Source organism: Hippocampus bargibanti, linkage group LG05, assembly GCF_051943395.1.
Source record: "Hippocampus bargibanti isolate YZ-2025 linkage group LG05, ASM5194339v1, whole genome shotgun sequence".
Classification (NCBI taxonomy): Eukaryota; Metazoa; Chordata; class Actinopteri; order Syngnathiformes; family Syngnathidae; genus Hippocampus; species Hippocampus bargibanti.
In genome coordinates this window covers 16,733,368-16,748,043 of record NC_142738.1, presented here as the reverse complement: position 1 = coordinate 16,748,043, position 14,676 = coordinate 16,733,368, and the positions used below count along the sequence as shown (strand labels likewise).

General features: G+C 41.5%; 1 protein-coding gene across 1 annotated transcript; it reads right to left on the bottom strand.

Annotated features, from left to right (window-relative positions):
- Positions 1-239: 239 nt before the first annotated feature.
- st3gal2 (ST3 beta-galactoside alpha-2,3-sialyltransferase 2) lies at positions 240-13,928 on the bottom strand. The gene is made up of 8 exons (XM_088995943.1): positions 13,923-13,928; positions 11,987-12,655; positions 8,786-8,845; positions 8,398-8,531; positions 5,972-6,151; positions 5,836-5,881; positions 5,188-5,307; positions 240-5,106 (listed from the first exon to the last, which is right to left on the bottom strand). Exons 1-8 carry the CDS (start codon positions 13,926-13,928, stop codon positions 4,933-4,935), a joined length of 1,389 nt encoding a protein of 462 aa, XP_088852069.1. The 3' UTR covers positions 240-4,932.
- Positions 13,929-14,676: the final 748 nt, after the last annotated feature.

The following is a 14,676-nucleotide window of genomic DNA, read 5'->3' as shown; positions in this document are numbered from 1 at the left end:
TGTATTAAGTCACACGTAGGTAAGAATGCAACAACACACTTCTTATTCTGAAACATGATGTACAGTTCAGTTGTTTTTGCCATTGTAGGACGATTGAAGGTTTTCTGATTCTGATGTTGAAGTGAGGTAGTGGACTTCATTAAATTGAAGTACCATAATGCTGTCATTACAAGCCATCCTCTGTGAGTAAAACCGAGTTAGTTATTTTAGCTGCCTTGAAACACAATTCTCATTGAATACACAATGCATAGTATAAGTTCAAGTGTTTATTATTACAACCTAAGATACAAAGTGGAATGATAACTAGTACAAGACTGGGTGTTTCGCCGCAGCATATACACAAGGGACGAAATAGAAACACAGGCCGAAGAAAGATGTCACATGAACACCATCCGTCCCACAGAACCCAATAACAGCAGAGAACGTTTAGATTGATTTAGTTTGAGCTAAAACTTCTACTTCTTTATTTCTTGTATCAGTCATGAATGAGACATTTCTTGAATATTGCCCGCAATACAGTACACCGAATGATCTGGTTGCAGCCAAAGTGACTGCAACCCCAAGTTATCGCGTTTTTGTTGACCCAATAACACACAAGGACATAATGTACATCAGTGGTGTCAAACCCATATTTGTCGCAGGACCCATCTTAGTTACGGTTTCCCTTGGAGGGCCGTTATGAATTTTGGGAAGCCATATAAATGTTTCATCATCTCCACGTATTATATACATGGCACACAACTCAATATTGAATAACTAGTTTTTAAATTTGAAGTAAATAATGACTGTTTTTGTGGTTTACATGGGACAATTTGAAATTTTGGTTCGGATTTTAACAAGCATCATGGAATTTCACCGGTTAGATTTGCTTTCGCGGGCTGAATAAAATGATGTGGCGGGCCTGATTTGGCTCCCGGGCCTTGACTTTGACACCTGTGATCTACATCATCATTGCATTTCTACACAACCAACTTGTGTGTTTTGTTCAAACTTTAACATAATCACCAAAGTGAAATACAACTAGTCAGTCAAAGCAAACTGTAGTCTTGCTCAGACTTCCACAGAGCCCTACATGAGATGTCCTATCTTCATTTGTCATATTGTAAACACAATAAAAATAATGATGACGATAATAATAACAATACTAATAATGTTGATTTTGCGCTTAACGCCCAGGCCTGACATTTTCCATCGGATAAACAAAGGAAACAAAGTAAATGAACTCCACACAAAAAGCAAGTGTCATCGAAATATTAGTCTTGTGCTTGAAACACATACATAATCTTCAAAGCTGGAATTTGCATCAGAGAATCAAATGATTACTACTAGAAATGTTACGTAGTAACACAGTGTCATACATCTCTGGAAATAATATGTGGTGAGTAAATGACTATAAAACTTGGACAATATTGAAGAAAATATGAAATATGCGTCAACAATTCCATTTGAAAAATAATGTATTGGACCTAAACCATGACAATCACGTTGGTGGGCCGGGTGGGAGATTTGAATAGCCATTCATATTAATTAAAATGTCTCTTAATTAAATTAGCTACATTAATTAAAGGACAAAATTAAAATGTGAGTTATTAAAGGTTTTTTTTTTATTAATGGAGGTGTTTTGCAGAGTTTAGACATCATCAAAAAACTGGATGATGACATACATGCAAATTATATCGAGCACTGTTTCAGTAAAAGAATGATCAGATACAACCAGTTTTGTGTCTTGTAGATAACTGAAAGATGCCAGCAGTGAAAATAAATCATGTGTGATTTAAAAATAATTAGGCAACTACATATATTTAGGCTTTAAATTTTATTACATATTTTTTCCCATGTTTAGTTTTGCTCTCATTTTGGACATAGTACATAGGAATGAGGTGTTAACTTGTGACATCCTCATTGTATGTACAAGGATGTATCAAGAATAATTGGAACCAAAAACCAACGTTTTGACTGAAGATATAACTCAATATGTCTTGTTTACTGGACAACTACAGTATAAGATGCAACTCAAGGTAAGTACGGTTGTTAACAGACAATAAATGAGAGCAATGTATCAAAAAATTAGCCAAGAATCATACATATCACTTACTGTAACCTGTGGGAATCTTTATGAAAAAAGGGAACACGGCAAGGGTGAAAGCATGTACCACAGGAAGTCGGAACATGTGTATGTACTGTAATGTGTACAGCGCAGAAGGCACAGCTCGCAGCCAGCATACCTACAGCAGGTGTGTGTCAGTCAGTGCAAAGTAAAAAGATGCAAAGCTGAGCAGATGGTTGTCGTGAGCAAGTGGATTTGATATGTCTGTCAGTGGCAGCCAATCCACTGAAGCTTGAGTGTTGCGTGTGGGCATTGAGTCGCAACTACTGTCCTGTGTCCTTATTCAGCCACACTTGTCTTGGAAAAAACAACTAAAATCTCCTTTCAAAAGCTACCGTGTGCAAAGAGAGATGATAAGAATTGATTAGAGAGACGATTAAAGTATCCAAAAATAAAAGGCATTGATATGTAAATAAGGCTGATACTGTCTTCGCTCAGGAGTTCTTATCAGTAGGTAGGGGAAGTCTAAAACAAATGGACAAACATTGGTATGCAAGGGGCACATTTTACTTTTTATAGGACATTCTCAGATTAGGTGAGAAAAAAAGTGACATTGTTTGCACAAAATATGAAATAATTAATTTGTTATTGAATTGTAATTAACTATCAAAGTACTGGATGAAAAACAAAATCAGATAATATCAAGTTTTACTATCTTAAATGTTATTCACGATACTGCCAATATTCCCACCAATTATTTAATGAAAAGAATGAATACAAAACAAAACAAAAATAAACGAACAGATATGCCTATTTTAATTACCCTGTGAAGCTCTTGGATATCAAATATGCAAACGATGGCTGAGCTGGATTGAGAAGTAAAGCAGTTCGTGTCTGGCCCACTTGAAAATAAAGTTTGTGGATTTTTCTGGTGTGTTATTTTCTCCAGTAGAACAAGATCATATTTTTTTTTTAATCTTCCAAATTACATGAAAATGTTTTTTTTTCTCCCCAGCCGTAGCCACTTGATGATGTACATCCTGTCCCTGGAAGTTTCCCTGCAAGTTTCGGCAACCTAAAGTACAACCTTGTCATGGCAACAGAAAAGCATTTATTGCTTTAATTTGCTTTAATACTAGCATATGTTTATATTGAGGTTGTTGAAAACATTTTCTGCCTTGTGACATGGATTTAGAATTTGAATGGTTTCACTTGGTTTTGATAGTGTGCCAAATGAAGTACCTGCTGTGTATTCATTCATTTTCTATCATGCTTATCCTCACTAGAATCCCAGCTGACATTGGGGGAGAGGTGGGATGCACTCTAAACTAGTTGCCAGTCAGCAGGTATGTGACTTGATACCATTCTGATGCAATTGTCCGTATTCCAACTCCAAATATAAAGCAGATAACTTCCGTTTGGTAGAAAACATTCTTTTGGTTCGGCTTCTTAATTAATATTTATGGGAGTATTATTAATCCTCTTTGTGTATCTACTCAACAAAAATGAAGAATTTACCCAAATGCACCCTGAAATGGTATACTCCTTTTTGACACAAAAATGTTTCAAGGATCACCTCGCGAGCGATAAAGTAACATCATCATGGAATGCAGTCAAAATGAAACAATGGAAATCAAACATTGCCACTGAGAATGCAAAAAAAGAAAAAAACAAAAACAAAACGGGAATTGCAGGTAAATGTTGATATCTAAGGCGTGCGGTGACACTGTACCCACCACGAGGAGACAGTCGAAGGTTTAATTGGCAGGTACCAGGCAGGATTAGCAGTAGATGAAACTAACATATTCAAACAATTTCACATCCAAGTGGTTTCCGATGTTCTTCCATATCAAATGGGCACGAATCAAGGATAAGATAAATCCACTGGAATGCAAATGTCAGTTTGGAGTGTGTGCAGTCCTTTAAACATGAAATGCAGTACAGTTTGCCGAAAGCTTCAATTCGCAGCAGAACTTGCAAAACACCACAACCTCGGACCAAATGATGTTGTGCCCCGCTGGCTTTGTTGTGCTTCGGCTCTTAAATTAGATCGTGACATACCACATGGGCATGATTAAAAGTCTGATCTGAGACCAGCGTGCAAGCGCCCAAACACGCAGTCAAAACAATGTCCTCTAGGAACTTTCACTGAAAAAGGATTCCAGAAGAATCTTGCTCTCAACTCTACAACTTCTAAACTTAGTCATGCCTGTAAGAGCTGGCTACGAGAAAGGGAAAATCTCACTGTCTGCTTCAGTCCCTGGCACATAATACGCGGTGAGTCATGACTGTCTGTCTGCACACCTTCAATGTAGCATTTCATGTTGGTAAACATCAACAGCTCAGTCGTTTGTTGCTATTGGAAACACTGTTTGGAGAACAATAGTCCACAGGGGTGCTGTCATGGTGGCATTTTCTGCTCAAGGTAATCCGTAACTATCAAAAGGGTGTAGGATTAAAGAGCATGACAGCGTGTGATGATTCCCCTTAAAGAAGCAATCGTTCAGTGCCAATCATAGGTCCAGGCAGTAACTTTGTTTCTTTGACAGCTTAGTTTTCACTCTCGAGTTACTTTTCAATTCTAAAATGCGGCTCATGTCTTTTAGTCTCAGATCGGATCACAAGATGTGAAACCCAGAGGCTTGACCTTCCCCGTCACTGTCTGAGCAGAGCCTCACTCAGATCAATATCTTGAGCGCTGGTCCACATCCAAACATTTAGTTATCAGCTGGAGGGCTTGAATCTGATATGGTGCCATGCATCAATGACCTTTTCATGACCCCTTTGGAAGGACTTTGCCCATTGACTGAAAAAGACAAACTTGTCACTGTCACAACACCCCATCTCTGGCTGGACCCGTTTCCTTAGTTTGGCCGGGTAGTGACTTATTTTCCTGGGTAAACTGTAATTTTTCCAGCCTCAGCCAGTCGTTGAATGATCTGAGCTTCGAAGTCTGCATCGTGGACTCCCGTCTTTCGGAATTCTCCGGCATAACGGTTCTGCTCCCAGTAGTGGTGCCAGTTTCCACGGCCATCCGCACCAAATCCAAATACATTCACCTGGAAAAGCCGGCATTGGAAACACGTGACATTCTGAATATGACAACAACGCTGTCGATAAAATGATTGTACTTCACCGACCTCATCGCAGACATGCAAGGCAAAGAAGAGCACTAGCATGCCTGTGGATGGGTAGCGCCCATGATGCCTGGTCCAGTGATCGTGAATGTACTTGAAGAATGCCGGGTTGAAGATTTGGACCTGACATAGACAATAAAAAGAAAACATATGGACTTGCTGGAAAGAATGAGATCAGCATGGGAAGAAGATACCATTTACGTGTATTCTACGATTCAAGATTTAATAATTTAGTTAAACACTCCTTGAGGATTTCCTTACTTTAAAGTGTCTTTTCAGGATTAATTATCTGATGTCTATTCGACAGGTAACATTCAGTGCCAGCAACCAAAGATTTAGGCTGCTCTCAGGAAATCTTACAAATCCATAGTTTTGGTTCCACTCCAAAACAGGCTGTAAAACTGTGTTGGTACTCAGACGAAGAGTCCACATGAAGTCTCCACATGTAAGGGATTATGCGGACGTTATCTATTTTCATGGATTAAAGAGTGAGCGGAAGATTAGTTAAAATAAAGAGATGATTTGTGGCCTAACTAATCCCTCATCAACAAAAGGGCATTATTGTAGGAACGCAGCCTTTGTCCGTAGGAGTGTACCTATATGTGTGTGATGTTGTAATACGCGAGCCAACACCTTCATATTTTTACTCACCTTGTCTTTATCCACACGGAGAAATTGCTTAACAGGAGCATAGGTGCTAGAGGAGAGATGTGTTGAATTACCATTCCACGAGTTGGATTGATTGACATGAACAAATTGCCATGATCGTTGTGAATCGTGCACTTACAATCGGATCTGTCCGGTTGACAGCGCACTGGTGATCCAAACGAGATCGAGTGTTTTAAAAGGAACCAGGACAAAGCTGACGTTGGCCGCCAGGTTTTTGGCGCTCTCTGGATACATGAAGTGATGAGTGGTGTGGCTGCCGGCATCTTCCTCGTAGCCCACCGTTGGGGCCAAGTTGATCCTAACCGTGGGAAAGAACCTGTTTTGCTCATTTAGAAACATGACGCGTCGTTACATATTAAATAGTGGATTAAAAAACATGCATGGGGCCACAGCCCCTCGGAGTCCTTCTTGATGGGTTCCTCAGATGATAGACTTGGACGAAGGCCACAGAGGTTACTCTTGATAGTTTTCCACTATTGGCTTTGAAATTCTGGCATATAAATAATGTATTCACTAACTGATTATGCAAAATATGCTCAAGTTAAACTGTTCACTAATGTTCCCTTCTAGTTTTGCAGATGGAAGTGAAAGAAAAACCGTGGTCACTTTATTTTGTGGTTGACAATTGACAATAAATGACAGACTCCCCTGTCCTTAAATATGATTTGCACTCTAGGATGATGAACCTCGCAGTAACACAGACGCACTCTCTTGTTCTGTAAAAATCAATTTGTCACAGTCAGACTAAAGCTTAGTCCAATGACTGTAAAATATATTGAATAATGATGAAGGCAATAATGGAGCACTGATCTTGAGACAGTGACCTGAATCAGTAATGATCATCTTATTGTGCGATAGCTGAAGACAATGCATTGCAGATCCAAACAGACGAGTTGACTTCATGTAGTCAAGAAAGTGTCTCGCCACTGAATATTGCAGTTTGTCCAGCCAGAGGGGGCGGCAGTGGTGGTGTGCCAGAGCTCATTTTAAATACAAATTAGCCTCGAACTGCAGAAATGAGAACGTGGAAAATGATATGAGGGAAGCTGCCCACACATGTCTACTTGCAATGCAATGCTGATATGCTTTTTTCGCATAGAGGTTCCCAGGAGTGCAAAGTGCAAACCTGCCAACCTCGGATGAACAATTTGAAACATGTCTGTTGCCAGTGACAACTTGAATATTTGTGTCGTCTAATGAGTACACAGAGAGCCTAGGTCCTGAAGGATTATTTCTGATTATATTTTGTTTAGTAAAGCCTATGCCATAGTATTTTGCTTTTCTCAATGATATGTCCTGAAAATAATGTCATGATGTGCGCCTTCCGCCATATTAACATAGCCTGTTTAACCTTCTGATACACAGAGTGAACCAAGTTCATTTTTGGAGCCATCTGTTAACCTTGATACATTGCTTACTGGAGACTTTGTGGAGACACACAGCTAAAAGCTCGGAATTGTTTTGGAAGAATACCACCACGGTGTCCCGCCATAGTTTTGATACTGCTCTTCTGATGAAATAAATATGTTGTGTGTCCATGACGTGGACACGCTCGTGATCAAGCAGCCATTGTCTGTAAATCATGTCCGTAATATTGTGCAAATAAACCCTTGAGAGGTACTGTTCATCGACTCCTGCCTGTACTGTATTTGGATAACCAAAATCCTCATCATTCGATATTAATGAACACGCAGAGGAAAGAAGGCCACTCTCCTCCAACAGTCCCTCCCGTTAACCCATTATTAGCAGTGTGAAAATAACATTTGGTATTGAGGAAGCAAGTCGTTGTCAGAAGATGTGACCAGCCACATCGCGCTCGACATTGGTATCACACACCATTTAATTTTACAGACAATTGAAATGTCAGTTTAATGTTTGTTTAAAATGGGATCCTAATTTGTTTTCACCGTATAGTGACGACACTTCTTCCAGGGGTCCTTCACGGAAATGACAAAATGAAATAAAACGACATTTTTTTCAAAATCAAAATGTACACGAATACCATCCTTTACATTCATTCTAAACTGCTTAAGTGAATATGTGTAAACAGGAATTAGTTGGCAGAGATAGACTTCACACATCCCTGTGCTCGCAACAACCAGAACGGCTATGACATATTCCACATCGAGGCAGCGAGGGATATATCACACATTGTTTGTGGAAATTGATTGACGATCATGTAACCATCCAAATACAAACATGGCATTTTATCTCAGGGATTTGCATCTGGCACAGCACAACAGAGGGACTGGATTGAAACCAAAGGATTTACTCTGCATTCGTGTGGGACAAATACAAGTGATAATATTCAACTTCTTAGAATTCTTGATCTCCCAAGAAGCCTGTGACCTGGCAGTAACCAGCGGAAACATGCAAAACGATAAGATTAAATATTGCATTATTTGCACATCTGTTTGCTTCACCTTCTTTTACCCGTGATGTCACTTGAATGACACATGCTCAGCGATAATGTCCTTCAGCCATCTGTGTCGGCACTTTTTCATTTGTATGTTCTCACGTATCGACACTATTCACAACTCTCACCTCATGATATAGTTGTGTTCATCTATGGTCGCCCCGTATCCAGCCCCACGCAGGTTGCCAGAGTTCCCGACTACAGCGCACCGTAGGCAACGTCCAGGATCCCATGAGCCATATGGAGATCGTCCAGGAATAACCTGTCACAATGAAATACCAATAGTCAAATAGGACTCCACCTTTAGGAGCAGTCAATAAAATACTAATTATAATAATTATAAGTAAAACTTATACAAGCTGTAAAATGTGATAGCAAAGTGCCCCACAAAAATCAAAAAGTGAAAATAAAATAATCCTACGAGGCCAATTAAAGTGCAGAAGTTTAGTCCCTTTAAAATTTACAATTTGCTCGTTTAAAAGTAGCAAAGTAACAGTGACAAGTTTAATCACATACCTGGAACAACCGAAGCAACACCTGCTGGATGCTGTGGGGTTTAAATTGGGGCTGCAACATCTGGAGGAAGAGGAAAATGTGGTTACTAGGAGGCCCTGCAGTGCAATCTGACCACATCACGGAAATGTCACCATTTTGCATACGCACAGAAATTATTGCAAAACTAAATATCAGATTTTTAGTTGCATGACTGTGTGGGGGCAAGAAAGATTGACTCTGCAGGGAACAGGGAATGAAAGGACAAATGAATTTCTTACGTCTTATGTTTGAGTCCGTTTGTGGAAGAATCTTGTCAAAATAAACCATTTCAATCCTTTTACATTTTCAGAATCAGAAAGCCTATAGTCATCCCACAATGGGGAAATTTGCAATTTTCAAGAAATGTCTGAAAGCACACTTATTAAAAAAGCGTATTTGAGACTGTTATTTAGAAGCAGTATTTATAGATTAGCAAGGAGAAATTTGGGAATTGCATCAATTCTGTTTGTATTACATGTATGCAATTAAGTATTGCATTACTGTAGTTGTTTTTGTATTTATAAAGGGGGAGATAAGTTATGAAGGCATATTTGCTGCGATGTGGCTTTTATGTGAGGGTGATGACATTCGTGCATATGGACCCTATTTTGGTGCATGCTTACTTTTGCATGGACAAAAGCCTCCCGCTGCTTTCAGCAACTTTGTTATTGTGGAATATTTTATTTCCCAAAAGAAATCCTCGTGTGTTAATCATTTATAAATTCTTTATGGCTACTGGTTCCAATGCACTCTCTGTTAACTCCCTGTTAGCTACACGCTAATCCATCCGACTCTCCCTACACACAGCAAGAGTGAAAATATTTAAACAAAACTAACAACACCCACATCTCATCCCACCGTTAACCTCACCAAAAAATTGTGGGGCATCAAAACCGGCTGATTGCGCCGGCCATCTACCCCTCATGCCTCTGCATAAGATGTTTCTTGGAGAAGAATTCCACAATTGTTACGGGCACTCATAGTTGCGGGTCACACAAGTCCACAAAGTCCTTCACACCTGCTCATCCTCCTCAAACACACACCTGACAAGGACAGATTTATCGCAGGTGACAAAAAAATAGATTTATAACTAAAGTCTAAGCCATGGAAGCGGAATAGAATCAGTGATCGTATCCCCCGAGGGGCTCTGCGCCTCTGACTACTGTATTTGACACAACATCATGTGTCCTCATGTACTGTGGTCGTCAGTTATGTAGGTCACGCCATCAGACCCTTGTCAACTGCGGCCTTCTTTAATTTCTCCCGCCGTGACTCTCACAGTGCTCCTCAGCGACTCCATGGGAGAAAGAGCTTGTTGTAGCCGGAAGATAATTGCATGGCTTGACTTTTTATGAATTTGAAAATATTTTACGAATGGACTGAACTGAAAGTATCAAAATTTGAGTCTCTCAGTGCATCAAAGTCAGCATACCACATGGGCAAATATACATTCCTATGTCAGGAGTAAATTCAAGCAACTAAACCAAAGTCCTGCTTCATCAACCTTTTTAACACTCTCTCAGTCGCAGTTGGCCTAGATTCCCTTTACCTGACACACATCTTGCTTTATATTTCTATCCACGTATCTTTACGAGCAGCAGTCTTGTCTAATTCCTTCTCTTTAATTTCCCCTGCTCCCCCTTTGTTTCTCGTCCTTCTCTTGACTTCTTTTGTCTCTCTGCGACACCCGAACAGCACGTGGCTCATCAGTGCCAATCACACAGAACTAAATCTATCTTTTGCTATCCCATTACATCTCTCACTCTCCGGCTGGTGCCTTGCTTTGTCATCGTTTCTCTTCCCAAGCTTTCTTCATCCCTCCATCTTTTGGCTTTTCTGTCTCTGATGCCCCTCACGAGATGCCAAATCCAGTTTGCCACATTGCGCTTCGGTTCTTCTGGGACTATTAATCTCCTTGTAAATTGACTACTAAGGTACAGGATATTCGGCAGCCACTTCTAACACATGGGTGTTTTGTTTTTCAGAAAGGACAGTCAAGAGACACTCGTTATGCATTGAACACCGTCAAGGTGTCCGACCCAACAGCAATAGTTCACACTCAAGCTTCTAATGACAAATCATTAAGAGGACACAAGCCAGGTGTTGTTACAAAAATGGCCGAAAGTTTAGTTCGGTCAACTTTCAAAACCACATTTTCTATTTTACATGCCCCTCATTCAGGTTGAAGGTGAAGCGTTACTGTCCCGGCTGAATTTGGCAAGAGCCCAGGTACACCCAAGACCGCTCTCCAGCTAATCACATGGCACAGCTACACCTTTACTCTGTGCGCCTTTTGGTCAAGCATTAAAAAAGAAGAGTCTCAAATGAACAACCTCAGTCAAAGAATAGTCACACCCAATCCTTTGTTCCCAAAACACCGATTAAAACCAGCTCTCGCTGTGCGTTCTTCCAAGTAAAGTGCAATCGGAGCAACAACAACAAAAAAGTGGAAATCTGCCCAAATCAAACCAATAATGCCACTTAACATCACTGATGATGAGAAAGAGGGAACGGAATACAAACATTGCACAGCAGGTTCCAAAACAGGCTATTTCCAAGGATTCCAGATGATGTCATTTAATTTTCTGATTTGTTTCACAGGTCTGCAGTGGCTAATAGCACCCCATCACCATGCACATTTTCTGCCCCTCCTCTTGACGTTTTGACTGGTCCTTCCTTGCTCATCATCTTCCTGTTGCAGGGTGACCTAATGACTTGACAGCTGTGAGTCAGGGTTTGCAATATTATGCCTGACGTGCTGGAGGGAGACTTCCGGCTTGAAGCCGCACATGCTCCTACATGAACACTTTAACGGTCGATTTAAAATCAGCGTTCAGAACGATAACTTAAACTCTGTCAAAGAATGTAGGCCGACTGTACATGTATTTTTGTTCTGATTCCTATCTCTCTGCCAGGATGTCAACATGTGACTCAGAGGAAACATGGAAAGACGAACCTAAGGCGGTGTAAAACTGCTAGATTTGTGATTACTATTTAAGAGCCTATGTTGAAAAAAAAACCAAACATGTTTATTTAGTCAGGAAAAAAAGCAAAATTGATTCAACTCTTTTGTGTGGTGTCATCCATAACAGCAGCTTTATACTCTACATTTTACTATTATTATATGGCGGGTAGGGTTTAAAACTTTGAGGATTCTATTGTAAAAGGCGGGTTGTTACTTACCACCCACCAATAGTAGACATCAGAGGGCAGCTGGATGTTGTCTCTGGTCCAAACAGGAGAGATATCTGGGTCATAGTTGTCATCAAACCAGTCCGAGACACCAGGGTCTCCAACACAGCGAGGGCAGGCGCACGTTTGCTGTTGTTGAGAGTCGTGGGGGTTCCGCTTGTGTGAGCCTGCATAGCTGGGCACCAGCTTCACCTGTCGAGAAACCTCCCACCCCGGCGACTCCAGGTAGTTGAAGCCAACGCCGCTCCGGAGCGAGACAGAGAAGAAGAGCGAGGTGACAAAGACCAGAACCAGCGAGCCGAGTACAATCCAGATTCTTGGAGAACATCTTGCCCGCCTTGCTTTCTCCGCTGCGCTCCCTTCCTTATGACTACCTGAGCCCCCTACCCCAGTTGGCGCTCTGCTCAGCCAAGGCCTCAGCTCCGGGAGTCTTGGTGCACCTCGGAAAGGAGCCCCACCCCAAAACCCCCAGTGCTTGTCCCGGTGCAAGGTGGAGGAAGGGATGCGGCCCCCCCATGGCCTTGCCCCCACCGCTGGGCCTGCCACTTTACCCAGCCCTCCTCTTCCCGTGGTTCCTGAGAATACCAAGCACCAAGGTCTGGTGAGTGTGAAAGGGCCAACGTCCCAGTTAGCACGGTGGACTACGAGGTCACACGCACACTATTAAGGTCACACGCACACTATTAAGTCAATACACACAAGAGAATTTGTCACGGTTTGTTTGTCCCACACAGGCTGTGCACTTGGCGATCTTCCTACGGTTGCTGTCTCTCTCTCTCTCTCAGCCTTTTTTTTTCCTTCCACAAATATGTGCTTGACTCACACACTGAAGTTGCCCTTGAATTACACGCAGTAGCAGATATTCTGAAGTGCTTTCTTTGCAATCCAGACACGCACTATTTCAGTTTTTGTATCCTCATCTGTATCCCGACTTCCCCGCAGGTCCTCTGCTGCCTTTGAGTCCACCCATCTTATTCCTTTCCTTCTTTCTTGCCTTCAATGGGTGTCCAGCGATGAATGAGCGTAGATGCAGCAGGTCGTCATCCTTCTCCTCTCTAGCATCGGTGCAAGTGATCAAGCTCGGCTCCAGCACTCTGCTCTCTCTTTCACAATGTCTTTCGTTGCACTGTAGTCAGAGCTAAGGAAAGCTTGCGCTCCAGTCGAGTCGTTGAGCGCAGCGGAGAAAGGGAGGGATGAATACAGGAGGAGGGGCAGTCAAAATGAAACATCCGGCTTGAGGGGTATTCCGGCACATCTCAGGCCATTTTAAACAAATACTTCTTCGCTGTGGTCTTGTACCCAATGTCTGATGATGCTTGTTTTAATCGTTTAGGTGTTTCTTTCAGTACAATTTCTGCTTGGGAAATTGTCATTTGAGATGCTTCTGCGACAGGTCTTCAGACAAAAGTTTCTTGGTGTAAAGTTAAACGCCGCTCTGATCACCATTTCAACATAATGTAATGTACTTGCAGTGTTTTGATGACAGAATTCAGAAACCAATTCGTAAAGGCTTGACTCCAAGGGTTGTGTGGTATTTTTATGAAAGGCAATCCCTATGGTGATATTTCAAGCAGGGATTTGGCTGCAGCATGCCGGGCCAGGTTGAGTGGAGTGATGCGCAAAGGGTGCGATGGGGAAAGCGGCAAAAAAAGACAGCCACACCCATCAATCCCAACTCTCATCTTCGCTCCAGCTGACTTTGAGATGGGGCCAGGGGTGTGCGGTCAGCGTCTGTCCTGCTGTCCACAGACAGTATACGTGTAAATGTGTGACTTTGTGCCTTTGAGCTAATGTACCAGATAAAGTTAGCACACTTTCTGCCAATTGCCTTAATTTAATCGTGTGACTGAGATGACAGCGCTCACACGTTGATGTTGATGCTTACCTGCTAACCTAGTATCTAAAAGGAGCAACACTGCGGTGGTACCTTCATCCACACTGTTGGCTGCATTTCATTTAAAAGATGCCCTTTAAGACTGGCGTTCACCATGCAAGTTGTAGGCGTTTTGATGAAAAACACGTTCGTGTCTGACGGGGACCTCAAAGTCACGGCGCAGATTTCAAGTCAAGTTAAAATTGTTTATTCCATTTCCAAGCATTTTAGTGTTTGGGAATCCAACCACATCTGATAGAAGACACACTTGCTGTTCCCTTGACAACCTGAAATATGAAAGTGAAACAGAGAAAGTGGTAGAAAGTCAGTTATTGGCATTAAGTGGCATTGACCACCATTTACAGTAACTTGAACGTTGAATTCCATTCATTCATTTCAGACTCAAGGACTAGGTTGTGAGGAGGACAAGCTATTTAACTTTACATAGTTCTATATCATGGCCACATTGACACGAGGTTAAACCATTCAATTCATTTCATTCTGTGAACTGGTTGAACTGCATCATTTCATTAAAGTCATTTTCTAATGGGGAACCTCATCATCTGTTTGGGCAATTGTACAACCATCTGCTCACTCACATAAATAACGAATGTGTGAGAGAGGGGGAAAAAGTGACTATGGTCCAGACTGCTGCGGCCCATGTGCTCTACCTACAGCAAGACTTGTCTCGATGCCCATAAAGCTAGTTCAGCGGAAACGGACATAATTCTGGTAACAGGCAGATGGATCAACACCAATAAAAACAAATGACCAAAAATGTAAACATAGGTGGAACGTTTTTACATTT